The sequence below is a fragment of the Centruroides sculpturatus genome, unplaced genomic scaffold (genome assembly GCF_000671375.1).
Source record: "Centruroides sculpturatus isolate CEXI.00-Female unplaced genomic scaffold, Cexi_2.0 scaffold291, whole genome shotgun sequence".
NCBI classification, from domain to species: Eukaryota; Metazoa; Arthropoda; class Arachnida; order Scorpiones; family Buthidae; genus Centruroides; species Centruroides sculpturatus.
In genome coordinates, this window is record NW_019384514.1 from 74,470 (window position 1) to 88,452 (window position 13,983).

General features: G+C 29.8%; 1 protein-coding gene across 1 annotated transcript in view; it reads left to right on the forward strand.

Annotated features, from left to right (window-relative positions):
* LOC111622502 (eukaryotic peptide chain release factor subunit 1) overlaps nucleotides 1-13,983 on the forward strand; it is a 44,447-nt gene that overhangs the window by 21,623 nt on the left and 8,841 nt on the right. The window contains exons 3-6 of the mRNA XM_023364892.1: nucleotides 4,313-4,452; nucleotides 7,640-7,778; nucleotides 8,243-8,433; nucleotides 12,145-12,274. Coding sequence (XP_023220660.1) covers nucleotides 4,313-4,452; nucleotides 7,640-7,778; nucleotides 8,243-8,433; nucleotides 12,145-12,274 — 600 coding nt within the window. The remainder of the gene's footprint in view (nucleotides 1-4,312; nucleotides 4,453-7,639; nucleotides 7,779-8,242; nucleotides 8,434-12,144; nucleotides 12,275-13,983) is intronic.

The window sequence follows — 13,983 nt, forward strand, 5'->3', positions numbered from 1 at the left end:
GGTTTTACAAATGGAGTTAATCGATTTGGCCTGTGAACGGCTCATATATATGATACTCTTGCATATCTAACAGAATATTTTAAAAACAATGAATTTGTAAAATTAATATGTAGTACATAATTTAACATAAATATTTGCACCAAATACAGTAAAGCATCGTGTATCCGAAAGTCAGTTATCTGAAAGAATTCCAGTCAGCAAATTTAAATTTTTGCTAGTGCTGTGGCACTGCAATCTTTGGCTATATCTTGGCTACGCCAATATTTTTTTTGTTGATGTGTGTGTTTTAGCTGGCAGCACTGACACTTTTGTGTGGTATTTTTCTGAGGACTGTGTGTCATGCTGAATTGAACGTTTTTGATACTAGATTAATTAACTTCTAAAGTATAATTTTTTTGTTTTTATATTTTTCAATATGTTTATTTTGTTTGTAAAAAATAAAGAAATAATTTTCAACGATACAATAGCTACGATTATTATTTTAAAAAGTTTACATTAGGCTTAACATCGACGAAAATTCAACGCAAAGCGACATGCAACGGAGAAAAATTTCAACATGGGATAGGTTAATATATTTTTTTGTACATAATCGATTATTTGAAAAATAAGTTATTCGAACAACCATAGTCCCCAATTGATTCAGATAAATGACGCTCTATTGTACAGTATAAAAAGATTTTACACAAATGTATTTTTAAAATTTTTTCTTTATTTTCCTAGTCATTTTTCTGTCTTTTCTTTATATATAATTTTGCTTATCCAAATTTTTCACTTTGAAAGTCCCTACAATAATTAGTTTGAATTAGTAAGAGAATGTATTTTGCTTATTCTTTTGGGATGAATATCTTCAATTATACAATAGATTTGATTTTATTCCTAATACTTTTGTGTTGGGCTTCAATACATGTTTAAGTTTTTATCTTTGATAGATTCTAACTAATATGAATTAATAGCAGAAGCATATAACATGTACAGTATTGTTCCATTTCTAGCAGAATCTGTGAGATTGGAAAATTTCATGTTTGAAAAATTGGACATATTTTGCAGAAAATTTGATAGTAATGCAAAAAATAACTAATTTTCTGGTTTCACAACTTTTTACCTTAAAGAGATTTTGCCTTTCACATACTTTATTGTATATAGAAATCAAATGAAAGTAGAATATGCAAGAAGTAGCTTGATCAATGGACACTATTCAACTGTAATTATTTAGTTCTAGTCAGAAGTGAATAATTACAGTTACAGTCAATGTCATACTTCTATAGTCTGATAGAAGTAGACTATCTGTTAACCAGAACTCAAGCAACTAGCAAAAAAATTGATTAAATAAAAATTAAAAATCAATTTCTAGTGGAAATGTAAGTTTAAACTTGGTGTGGCTTGCACTGGATGTTTGTCTCCTACTCCTCTCAATTCACCAAGTGTAAATATATTGGTTGATTGGGATATGTTGTCCAAATTGTGTGTTCTCACCCAACTTAAGTTTATCTTTTTCTTAATTTGCTTTTAATTACTGTATTTCAATATTAACATCAATCCAATACAGAATTTATAATATGAAGTACGGTTATTGCTTATTCTGAAACCATGTCGTCTTTTATTTGTTTTTTCTGTCACAACTAGGTGCATAGACAGACACTAGGCATCTTTGACATCACTCTTTATTCAGGAATATCTTGTGGGCCGATATGCATTTCAGGCATGTGCCCTCTTCTGTTGGCTTTTCTTATATCTTGTTAGGAGATGCTAACTAATATACATCTTGCTTAAAACTTAGTATATTAGTTAACATATCCTAACAAGATATAAGAAAAGCCAACAGAAGAGGGCATATGCCCAAAATGCATATCAGCCCACAAGATATTCCTGAATAAAGAGTGATGTCAAAGATGCCTAGTATCTATCTATGCACTTAATTGTGACAGAAAAAACAAATGAGGTACAGTGTTAGGCCTATTTTTAGTAGTAACTCTCAAGCAACCAGAAACTACATTTATCTAGCATCTATCAATCTCCACTGGTGCTGGTTAACTGAGAATTGACTGTACTACTACTACACATGAATTCTACTTTCATTTGATTACCTGATTACTAGTGATGGGACAATACCAAAATTTCTCCTGATATAATTTTTTAATACTTTGTAAAGTGTATTTTAGTTCAGAAAAATTAATGATTTACATTATGAGCACCATACATTCATAGTTAATGCACATCAAGCTTAAGAATGAAAAGCAATTGGGAAATCCAGAATCAATCTTTTGAAAATTCTCCATTTATATGTGGGTACACATGCTTTTATTGTGTACTACAAAATAAATGTGTAATTTTATTTCAGATAACATTAATATTGCAACAGTACCACCAAAGAAATTACAGCTAATTCCAGTTTATTCAATGAATTATTCAATCCTATCATTTAGGGTTGCCATCTTCGGTGAAACTTCTTCATTGGTCAACACAATGACTGAGGTGAAAGAAAATGAGAAGATGCATTTTTTTCATGCCTCTTGCAATGGACATGTCTTGGAAATGATTTAACTCCATTGCATTTTATACTAAATGAGGTTTGCCAAGTGGTGAAACAAGCCAAACAAATACTCTTGTCACGAGTTAGCCAATTTTTGAATTTATTCACTCGAGTTATAAATTTCTACACTGACTAATCTTGAAAAATCAATTTTAAAACTCAAAATGGCAGTAAACTTAGTGTGAACGAGTATTTTTACTCAGAATTGTGCAAATTTCATTTGAAAATTTAACATATTATAGCATCATCTGTGAATCATAACAAAAACTTTCATAATTATAATGGAAAAGTCATTTTATCATTATAAGTTGTTAAAAATAATTTTATATAATATTTTTCAATTGAAATATAATATAATGTTTAAATTTTAAACTGTTTTGTCTTCTGCTAGTTTGATTTGAAACTAGATAGCCAGATAGTTCGATCAGTGTTAATGCATTTATAATTAAAATTTTTAAAAAGCAGACAAATTTACGAAATAAAAATTAATGGCATTACTAAAAAATTAAAATAAATTTAAATTTGATTATTTTTTGTGAAAAACAACACTAAAACAATTTCTATAATTATGTTGCAAAACAAAAAATTCAACAACGAATTGCTTAACTTTCCTGGCAATATTTAAAAGTGCATGTGGTGCCATCTTTACAATATTTATTTTAAAATTTTTTAATATTTTTAACTATTATAAAATGGCAAAAGGATTAATTTTAAGAGTAGGGATGGATTTTTATAAAGGATTGTAAATGATGATAACAAGTAAAATTGTCATTAACTTTAACCCTACTGGAGATACACATGATCCCCTTTATCTCACCACCCCCTCGAACTTTAATCACCAAAATTTAATAGCATCAATTCCCCTAATAAACAAACCTCCCTACAAAATTTCAGAAATTTTCAACAAAGAGCACATGAGTTATTAAGCTTCAAACAGGGTGAACAGAATGGTGCTCTTTCACACACACTAACATCCATATATACAGAAAATACCCCCAAAGTTTTTTGCATTTCTCAACATTTCAAGGTCCAGAGTCTAAAAATTTAAAAATCTGGGAGTCTTTTTTACAAAATAATTAAAACTCTAGTCTTTACACCAAAACTAAAACTGAAAATAAAATCATCTCAGTTGAAAATTAAAACAATGTTTTTTAAAATGATATAAAAGATTTTTTTAAGATTTTCTAATTGTAAATCAAATGTAATTTGTGTGTGGTGGTAGTGACAGAACATTTTGCTTTTAATTAATGTATATACAGAATATAGATTGCCAGTCAAGCCAGCTCAATGCCGGTTGGATGGCAACCTTAAAGTTGCCCTATCTCCCTGAAAATGGGGACAATTAGTACTGATTGATTGCAATCTCTCATTGCTCTGACTATACAAAAGAAAAGTCTGCCATGACAGGCATTGCCTTGTGTATAGGGCATTGTGTATTGCTTTGTCAGCACGAAATTTTCCAACAAACTAATACTTAATTGTTAATATTGTATTTTAAAATTTTTAATCTTTAACTGAAACAAATAATTTTCTTATAAACTGTGGAAAAACTGTTTTTAAAAATCAGAAATCCTGATGAGATTTGCTCAATTCCTATTTCGATACCTGGAAAATGTCCCATTTTTTCAATTTTGATTAATCGTCCAATCACTATTGATTACCTTTTATATAAATTTTATAGAATTAAAGTTTATTTATATTTATTCTTTTGTGATATAATTCAATTTATCTTTATGTTAAAATTATTGAATTAAAATTGAAATTAATCATTATTATTTTTAGTGCCACCAAATGGCCTTGTGATATATTGTGGCACAATAGTAACAGAGGAAGGAAAAGAAAAAAAAGTAAATATTGATTTCGAACCATTCAAACCGATTAATACATCATTGTATTTGTGTGATAACAAATTTCACACTGAGGTAAGTAAACAGTTTTGATTATTGACATTTTCAAAACTTTCCTTTTGATGATAATCTTTTTTCTGTTGTATTCTCATTGTCTTTGTGAATTTGCTAGTGCATATTCTTGATTCTGAAATTTTCATAATTAAAAATATTAATCTGCAAGAAATTAAGACAATATGTGCATTTTCAAAACATATATATATATATATATATATATATATATATATAGTTTAGAATTTAGAAATAAATAAAGCAAAATGAAATAGAATAAAATTAAGAATTTTAAAGCTGACAGATTGATTATTTACTTATTAGCTTAATTAACAAAAATGTATAATATAGATATTTAGATATTAAAAGTCAGGTTTGATTGTTAATTATTTGAAAATGTGTGTTGTTCATTCCATTATCCTTGGAAATTGAGAGATTGAATATTTTCCTATTTAAAAGAAAAAAGAAATTAATGAAAATACAATAGTAAATAAAGTATAAAATATATTTTAAATGAGAAATTTTAATTAATTTTTTTCTACAAAAGCAATGTTGAATATAATATATGTCATTGAGCTCAAATATAACAACAAAACAGAAGTAATTCATATGAATCTCTCAATTATTTTGAGTGAATTTATTTTAAATGTTATTTAAAGATGGTAATTTGTTTTATCAAGCATAATACTAAAATTTCTTATGCATATACTGAATATAATAAAGTTAATAAACTTTATTATATTTAATACATCATGCATTGTTTAATATAATGCAAACATATCTTTAAAACCAAATATAAGCATGTATTGTTTTACAAAACAAATTTTTTTTATGTTTGCTAATCTTCAATTCTGTGTTGAATATTAGGTATTATAAAATGCAGGATGTAAAGGATAGCTTTTTGTTGTATCTAATCAAAAATATTCATAAGTTTGTTTGCAATACTTTGCAACTATTTAGTTTGAAAATTTAGTAATTCCATTATTATACATTGAAATTTGGGTTAACGTACTTTAAAGAATTGAATGAAAATAATTACAAGTCCAACATAAAGTACTAATTAAGCAATATTGTTGAAAGTTTTTTTATAATTAATTTTTTGTGTTATATTTTTATAATTAGCAAAATTATATCCTGAAAAATAAATCTAGTAGTATTATTTGATTACTGAATGAAAATAAGTATCTTAAATGGATATAAATCTTGTGTGTCAGAATTAATAATTTATATAGCATGTACGGTACTGTACAAGGTAAATGGTAAATATAATCTTAAAATTTATTGATAATGCAATGGAATGAAAGATTTCTTTTTGTATAAATACTATGTGTATTTCTCTGCATTTATCCAAGAAAACAGAGGAAGAGTACATATTAAGATCATTGAAGAAACTTGTTTTGTTTTTAATGAGGAAATTTAGTACTGTTATAATAAAAAGAATTTTAAAATACATACAGTGGTGTCTCATAGTTCAAATTTAGTTTATTCCAGAAAGCTGTTCAAACTTGAATCATTCAAAGTCCAAAGCAATTTTTTTTATTGTAACTAATGGAAAGTGAATTAATCCATTCCCAGACCCTAAATCAGGCATGGCCAACGTATGGCCCATCTAATAGATTTATATGGCCCGAGATCAATCTTTCAATATTAGCTACTCAAGTCTGAATAGCTTGATGAAAAATTCTGACGCCTGGAAAAAAAGGTCAACAACTCACTGTGCATTTAGAGTTAACCCTCCATTACAAATCTCGTAAGTACAGCATAGAATGTTGATAAAGCATGATAATGTGAAAAATGTATCTGTAATCTCTATCTACAATTTAGTCTCTATGGAGTGACACCGCAATGAGATCTCGCACCACCTCAAAATCTTCCTAGGGCGGCCCATGAAAAAAGTTTTCTTGGTTCGGCCCATGAAAAAAGTTTTCTTTCCAATCCGGCCCGGGGCAAAAACTGTTGGCCACCCCTGCCCTAAACAATATCTATTTCAATAAAGTTAAAACAGCAAATAAATGTAATTTAAGGTAAAGAAAAGAACATAACTATGTGCCCTTATAATAAATAAAGTATAAAAACAATAAATAAAATTTGTTTGATTTTTATAGGTAGCTTTTAATATGTTTTTTTTACGATCAAAAAATGATGAAAATGAAATTTTTAGTTATTCCCTTTTACTTTTTAACAGTAAAATAATTATTATTAAAGTTAATATGTTTAATATGATTGACTTCTAAAATTATAGAGTTGGTAAGAGGCATCACACAGACTTCAGCTTAGGGACTCAAAATGCTTAAATCCAGCCCTAGTAGAGTCAAAGTGTTTTAACTAATATCTCAAACTGACAAGTTTTAGTTTGCTGGCTGCGTTGTTCCTTCTTTGATGACATTTTAATACAAAAAAATTTGACTAGCACTGGTACACGACAGTACTAAAAACACGCGCTTCACTTGGAAAGCAGCAGGTTGCAGTCACATGACAAAAAGACGATATTAATTAAATTGTAATTGATTAAAGCATAACAGTTATAAATAGCATAGAACCCAGATGCATCTGAACTGATTATCCATAACAAAACCCATCTACTTAACACTTAACCTAGAATAGCAATTTGTCTAAGGTTAACTGTCTTTTGCTAAGGAGATTTATTGAATGTCCCATGTATCACTTTCGTTGAGCTATTGGAAGAGCTCAGAATCAGTTTCCTGGTCCAATCAAGTTTGGATAATTAAGTTTCCTCTTTTTATATATGTAGGAAATTCAAAATCATGAAATATAAGAAATTTACATTATTAGCAAACTTACAGTATTAATTTAAAATTTTTTTATTTAATATTGCTTTATGTTATGTTAATGTTTATTATTATTAAGTTATAAGAAATTATTTTTTGGAAATTTGTAATGAATATTCTATTAATCTAAATATATGAGGGATTATCTAATTCATAAATAATGTATAATAAATAGCTTCTATTTATTAAATGTTTTTGTTTTGATATTTCTATATCTCATCACTAATATTATATTAAGATTGTCTTGAATCATTTCTATGGCTTGTTTTTTTAATTATAGATATTTTTGATCAAATTAAGTCATCATAATAACTATATATATAAACATACTAAGATCCCCCGATATATTAATAAACAATGTTTCATCTTAATAACTTTACTCTTATAAATTCAAGACTTATTAACATTTCTTATTTTTTTAGGCTTTGTCTGCATTACTTGCAGATGATAATAAGTTTGGTTTTATTGTAATGGATGGAAATGGTGCCCTGTTTGGTACACTTCAAGGAAACACTAGAGAAGTTTTGCATAAATTTACTGTAGATCTTCCAAAGAAGCATGGTAAGGGTTTTTTTAACTTTGATGAGCGGGATTGGATCATTTTATGGAAAATAACCTTCCATAAAATGACCCCGGCACTGGTTTCTTCTGAATATTTAATTAAGAAAACTTTTTAAATCAAGTTTTATACCATTTTGTGATGTATTCTAAGATTTTCTCTAAAAAATTCAACTATTTCTATGAAATAAAATTATTTTTGGGTTGGGATCAGTAATTGACTTTGTGTGGTTGTTAATGATAAAAAATTATTTAATTCCTTTTACTCCATATGTAGTGTTTATCATAGAAAAATGTCAAAGATCTGTTATGTTTAAACTGNTATCTGTATTGAAAGATGTATCTATAAATTATGTAATGTTCATTAATTAAATTTTTAATATTAAATGATGTTTCTCTATTTTTTTATGTTTTCATTTTAAAATGTATTGTAGAATTACATCATATAATTTAAAACTTTTGTATAGGACGTGGTGGTCAATCTGCCCTTCGATTTGCTAGACTACGCATGGAAAAACGCCATAACTATGTCCGTAAAGTGGCTGAAGTTGCTGTGCAGTTGTTTATTACGAATGATAAACCAAACATTGCAGGATTAGTTCTTGCTGGTTCTGCTGATTTTAAAACAGAACTTAGTCAATCAGATATGTTTGATCCTGTAAGTGCTTTTTTGAAATGCACAGTAACACTTTCATGTTTTTTTTTTTTTTTTTTTTTTTTTTTTTTTTTTTTTTGCAAGTGAGCTGTTGTCACACTTGTATTCTGTAGTGCTAAAGAAAGTCATGACTTTCACATGTCCAGAAAAAAGTAGACTGTGCATGAAACTCAGTCTGTAATGGCGTAATAGTGATGATTTTGTACTACCCACATGAATTTGCTACCAACAAGGAAAAATCAATTTACCAGTGGTACAAATCCTTCATTTAAACTAGTTATTTGTGAATAAAGATCATGGGAATATACATGGGAAATAACATGGGAAGATCATCTAATCTTCAACATATGGATTGCATTCTGTTAGTGTTCTAACTTAGCCCATAAAAATTAATAAGATGTGGGCAAGTAGAGAATAGGATGATGTTTCTCATTTCACTTTTGGAGAATGTTACACAAGAGATTGATACTCAAATCAAACAAGTTCCAGTTACAGAAGTAATGACTAAATGTTTGTGTTGATATGCTGAACTGACTTCAAAAGGACAATACACTGTTGGATAGAATTGTGTTTAATAACAAGGTGGTCTTTCACCTCAGGCAAAGTGAATCACCATAACTTGGTCATATGGGGTTCCAAAAACCCATACAGAATTATTGAACATCAAAAGACAGTCCTAAATACAATGTCCTAAAAACATACACACATATATATATTATGTGTGTGTGTATTGAAAGATTCCTGCAAATTACCAGGGCATATTGTACAACACCGAATGCCTCAATCCAAGTCTTATCCAGGAAGTCCCCATTGATAAAATTATCACATTCCACTCTAATCTATGGCAAATAAAATGGGGCCAAGACATCAACACAAATAGCCTGAACATAAGATTTTGAGAGAGTTGTGTTTTTTGCCAACTCAAGACACCCAGCAACCCCAACGAAATCCATTTTGGCATCACTGAGAACACCGACATCAACATCTACACTGATGGGTCGAAGTCTGACTCAGGTGCAGGTTGCAGCTTTGTTGCCTTCTGCAACAACATTGAAATTGCTCAGCAACGATTCCAGCTTGGAGAGCACTGCTCTGTTTTCCAGGCTGAGTTGTTTGGTATTAACATGGCAGCACTTTGGTTGGACTGCAACTTCCAGAATAAAAACATCTGTATCACTACTGACAGTGCCTCAGCACTAGCTCTTCTCCAGGGCAGGAGTCTACACCCAATTGCTAACTCTATTCTCGATACAATCAACCCTTCCTCTTATCGTTACCAAATAAACTGGACGAGGGCCCAGCAGGGCCAACATGGTAATGAGAGGGCTGATGCCCTTGCTAAGGAGGCCTCAGGTAATCACGACTTACCCATATCCTATAAGAAAATGGACATTAGAACTATTAAAACTATCCTTTGGAGTGACTTAATCATCGAGTGGCAGCAGGACTGGAATGAGAGCAACACCATCACCCACGATTACTTACTGGACATCCAGCAGCTACTAAATAGTAACTTTTATTCTCCAAATCATCAAATGATGCAGATGCTCACCAATCATGGATCCTTCTTCTCATACCTTGCCAGATTCAAGGGCAGAACTGACAACATGTGTCCCATCTGTGGCACCATAGACAGTAGCAGACACTATATCCTGCATTGTCCGATGGTGGAACAGGAGCGTCTACATCTAAAAATTACTGTTGAAGCCCATAATTACAACTGGCCTCCCTCTAACTTTGTTTGTCTGTTCAGGCACAAGGACACCTACAGTTCCTTCTGTAACCTTGTAAACATGTACTTTAAACCAGTGTTTTTCAACCTTCTTGAATATGCGACCCCTTTACAAGTTAAAAAATTCTGGCGACCCCCCCATGTCAATATTAAAACTATGTCAGTGATTTTAAAAACTACTGTAAGTATTTAATTTTCTTTCTGTAGAGATTTAAATATCGATTAAAAAGAACCAATTGTACTGTAAAATAAACAGGCACAGCATTCTCCCTGAAATTGTAGGTTTTTTATTGTAGTGTAGGACCTACAAACACTTGTCATTTTCTTTTACCTGCGACCCCCTGGGGGGTCACGACCCACAGGTTGAAAAACACTGCTTTAAACGAATTACCGTGCCTACCTACACCTAGTGCTCTTCTGAGCCTAATCTCCTCTGTTTATGTGTTTGTACAAGGGCCTGCATGCCCACGTTTTACTTCTACTGTACATATACCCTTTCTGATTATGTAAACACGTTTGCTTTATTTTTGGTACTGTACATGACAAGCATCATATTCACTATTGTTACTTACTCTACATTATGTATTTTGCATTCAATTATTTTGTATGTGTTTTATTTATCTCAGTTCTGAAACTTGTACTTTTGGCATCTATTAGTTTGTCTTAGTCACTTATCTCCAACAACATGTATTTACGGTATTTGTCCTCTTACCAATTTTTTTTGTAAACTGTATTCATTGTCGCAACTCACCCAGTTGTGTGTAAACAGTATCGAGAATGTACCTTTGGTATATTATCAATAAAAAATATCTGTATCTGTGACCGCAGGGTCGGCACCTCTTTGGCGCCCTGTCAGGATGACACCACTGTGTCCTGTAACAGACACAGGAAAAATTTATCGGCCGTTTATTTGGTTACGTGAACGGTCGCGTTGTGGACTTTTAGTTCTGGGATGGAGGCATAAAGAGAGAATCAGAGGAATTACACTCTACATAATCTATACATAATGCCCGTTTATTGTTCGAATTAAGCTATATACAATTGATTCAGTTAACATATCTATTTCCTTCTCCGTTACCCGTATTCCTGAGAGAGAGAACTCACATGTATTTCGTGCGAAGATAAATACCTTGTTATAAATTGTCGATTAGTCATTTCGTCCTCCAGTCTCTAGACTTCACAAAGTTCTTTTGAACGTTGTTAGTCGGTTTAGGCCTAGTCCTTCCGAACAGCGGTGATTGATTAGTTCCGGGTAGTGGCTAATCCGTTCACATAAAATTCACAATGCACCAAACTCCAGAGACTGACTCTTACACATCGACCCCTCCTTTTTTATAAAGGGGGTCTCATTGGGTTTTTTCCACTGCCTTATTAGGACTGTTTTTTCACCACTGACCAATAGTCTTTGGGTGACACATTCGATGTATCATACTTGACAAGGAACTAAGTTTGTGGGAAAAGATTTTTATGTTCTTTTTTATATGTTGGTTTGTTGTTTATTTTTTTAAACTTTTCCTCCCTCAACAAAAAATTTATTTAACAATTTATTCCCTAAATTCGACTCTCACATATCTGTATTGAAAGATGTATCTATAAATTATGTAATGTTCATTAATTAAATTTTTAATATTAAATGATGTTTCTCTATTTTTTTATGTTTTCATTTTAAAATGTATTGTAGAATTACATCATATAATTTAAAACTTTTGTATAGGACGTGGTGGTCAATCTGCCCTTCGATTTGCTAGACTACGCATGGAAAAACGCCATAACTATGTCCGTAAAGTGGCTGAAGTTGCTGTGCAGTTGTTTATTACGAATGATAAACCAAACATTGCAGGATTAGTTCTTGCTGGTTCTGCTGATTTTAAAACAGAACTTAGTCAATCAGATATGTTTGATCCTGTAAGTGCTTTTTTGAAATGCAATTATTATAATTATAAGTTTATAATTAGATTCAATTAATTAATTAATTATTTCAGAGATTACAAGCTAAAGTTCTGAAGCTTGTTGATGTATCTTATGGAGGTGAAAATGGTTTTAATCAAGCTATAGAATTATCTGCAGAAGTTTTATCAAATGTGAAGTTTATTCAGGAAAAGAAACTTATTGGTAATAATTGATTTTAAAATAATAATTTTATATAAATATTGGAAATATTATCATGTTTTATTAATTGCATGAAACAAGGTTATGAAAATTAATATTACACTTATTTAATAACACATTTGTAAAATTTTAGAAACTTATGTAACTAACTTCTAGTTAAAAACGTTATTTTAACTTAAGTTTAATAGTCATCCTATTATATTTTACAATACCTAGATAAAAAATATTCTTTTTGCAGTTCAGATAAAAATTGTTTTGGATAGTTTTTAATAACAATAAATTCTTTTTTCTTCTTTATTTATTCATTTTAAATTTTCTTGTTTCATTATTTGATTAATCTTTAATGTATTTCTTTCTTCTGTCAACTTACTTGACTGAACTATTTTTAAAAATTCCTTCATTGGAACTATTCATTTTACTATTTGTATTTTGATCTTAATTCTATTAATTTTTATTTCTACATTAATATTTGTGTTAATTATATTTATCAACAATTCTAATTTGTTAAATTTTATAAAATTTTATCAAGGAATCAATTATTAACCTAAAAAAATACACAAAGGAAAAAAATCTAAATGTTCTTGTATGGCAAAATGAATCAACAACATTGAAATTTTTTTCTTATTGATTCAAAAGATTTTTTCATGTTTTGTTTCTTCCATAATCCTGAAATTTTTATCTCAAAACCTATAAAGTTTATCATTGAATGAATATTTGAAACAGTTACGAGTAAATATGATAATTCATGACATTTTTCTGGACATATGTAAGAAATATATAATATATAAACATTGCTATTTGATAAATTCTTGGATGATATTAAATATTCATATTTCTTCCTTTACTAATTTATTTCATATTTAAAATTTTTAATTAATTTCAGCAGTTGTTTCCATGTGTTTTCTGTGAAATCTGATGCTTGTCTATATTCAACTTTGTCTAGACCTTTTTAGATAAAAATAAATATCAATAAAATGCATTATACTTTTTATTTCTACTCATTACCCTAAATCTATAATTAATTTATTATTCATTAAAAATAAATTTTTATGGTGCTTGCCATCTTTATTTGGTCATGTCAACACAGATTTCTGATTGCTACATTAGACATTCTCTTTAATTTTCCAGTTATTTTTAACTCATATCTGTCACCATTTTTATTTGATTCTATTAAATTTTCACTATACTCTCTGTCAAATAAATACTGGGAATTGTTAAATAAAATACAAAATATTGGTTTAATCATCCAAATTTATTTTGTTGCCTTCAAAACAGGCCCTGTTTGATGCAATACACTTCTGCCAACAAATAATCTTGTTATCAAAATACTTTTTATAAGCACTTTCTGGTATGGCATGCAGCTCCCTCTGTGAATTTTGTTTTATTTCTTCAGTCAACTCAAATCATCTTCCATGAAGTGGTAATTTGAGTTTGGGGAAGAGGAAAAAGTCACACTAGGCCATATCTGGTGAATATGGTGCTTGGCCGATGACATTGAGTTTTTGGTTAAAAATTTGCGTACAGGGGTCAATGTGTGAGACAGCATGTTATTGTGGTGCGACATCCAAGAATTATTCTTTCACAAATCTGGCCTTTTTCAGTGAACATTCTCTCTCAAATATCCAGGTAATATTGTTTGTTGACTGTCCCTCTGGAAGAAATTCTGAGTGAATAACACCACGATGATCAAAGAAAACAGCCAATATGGCTCT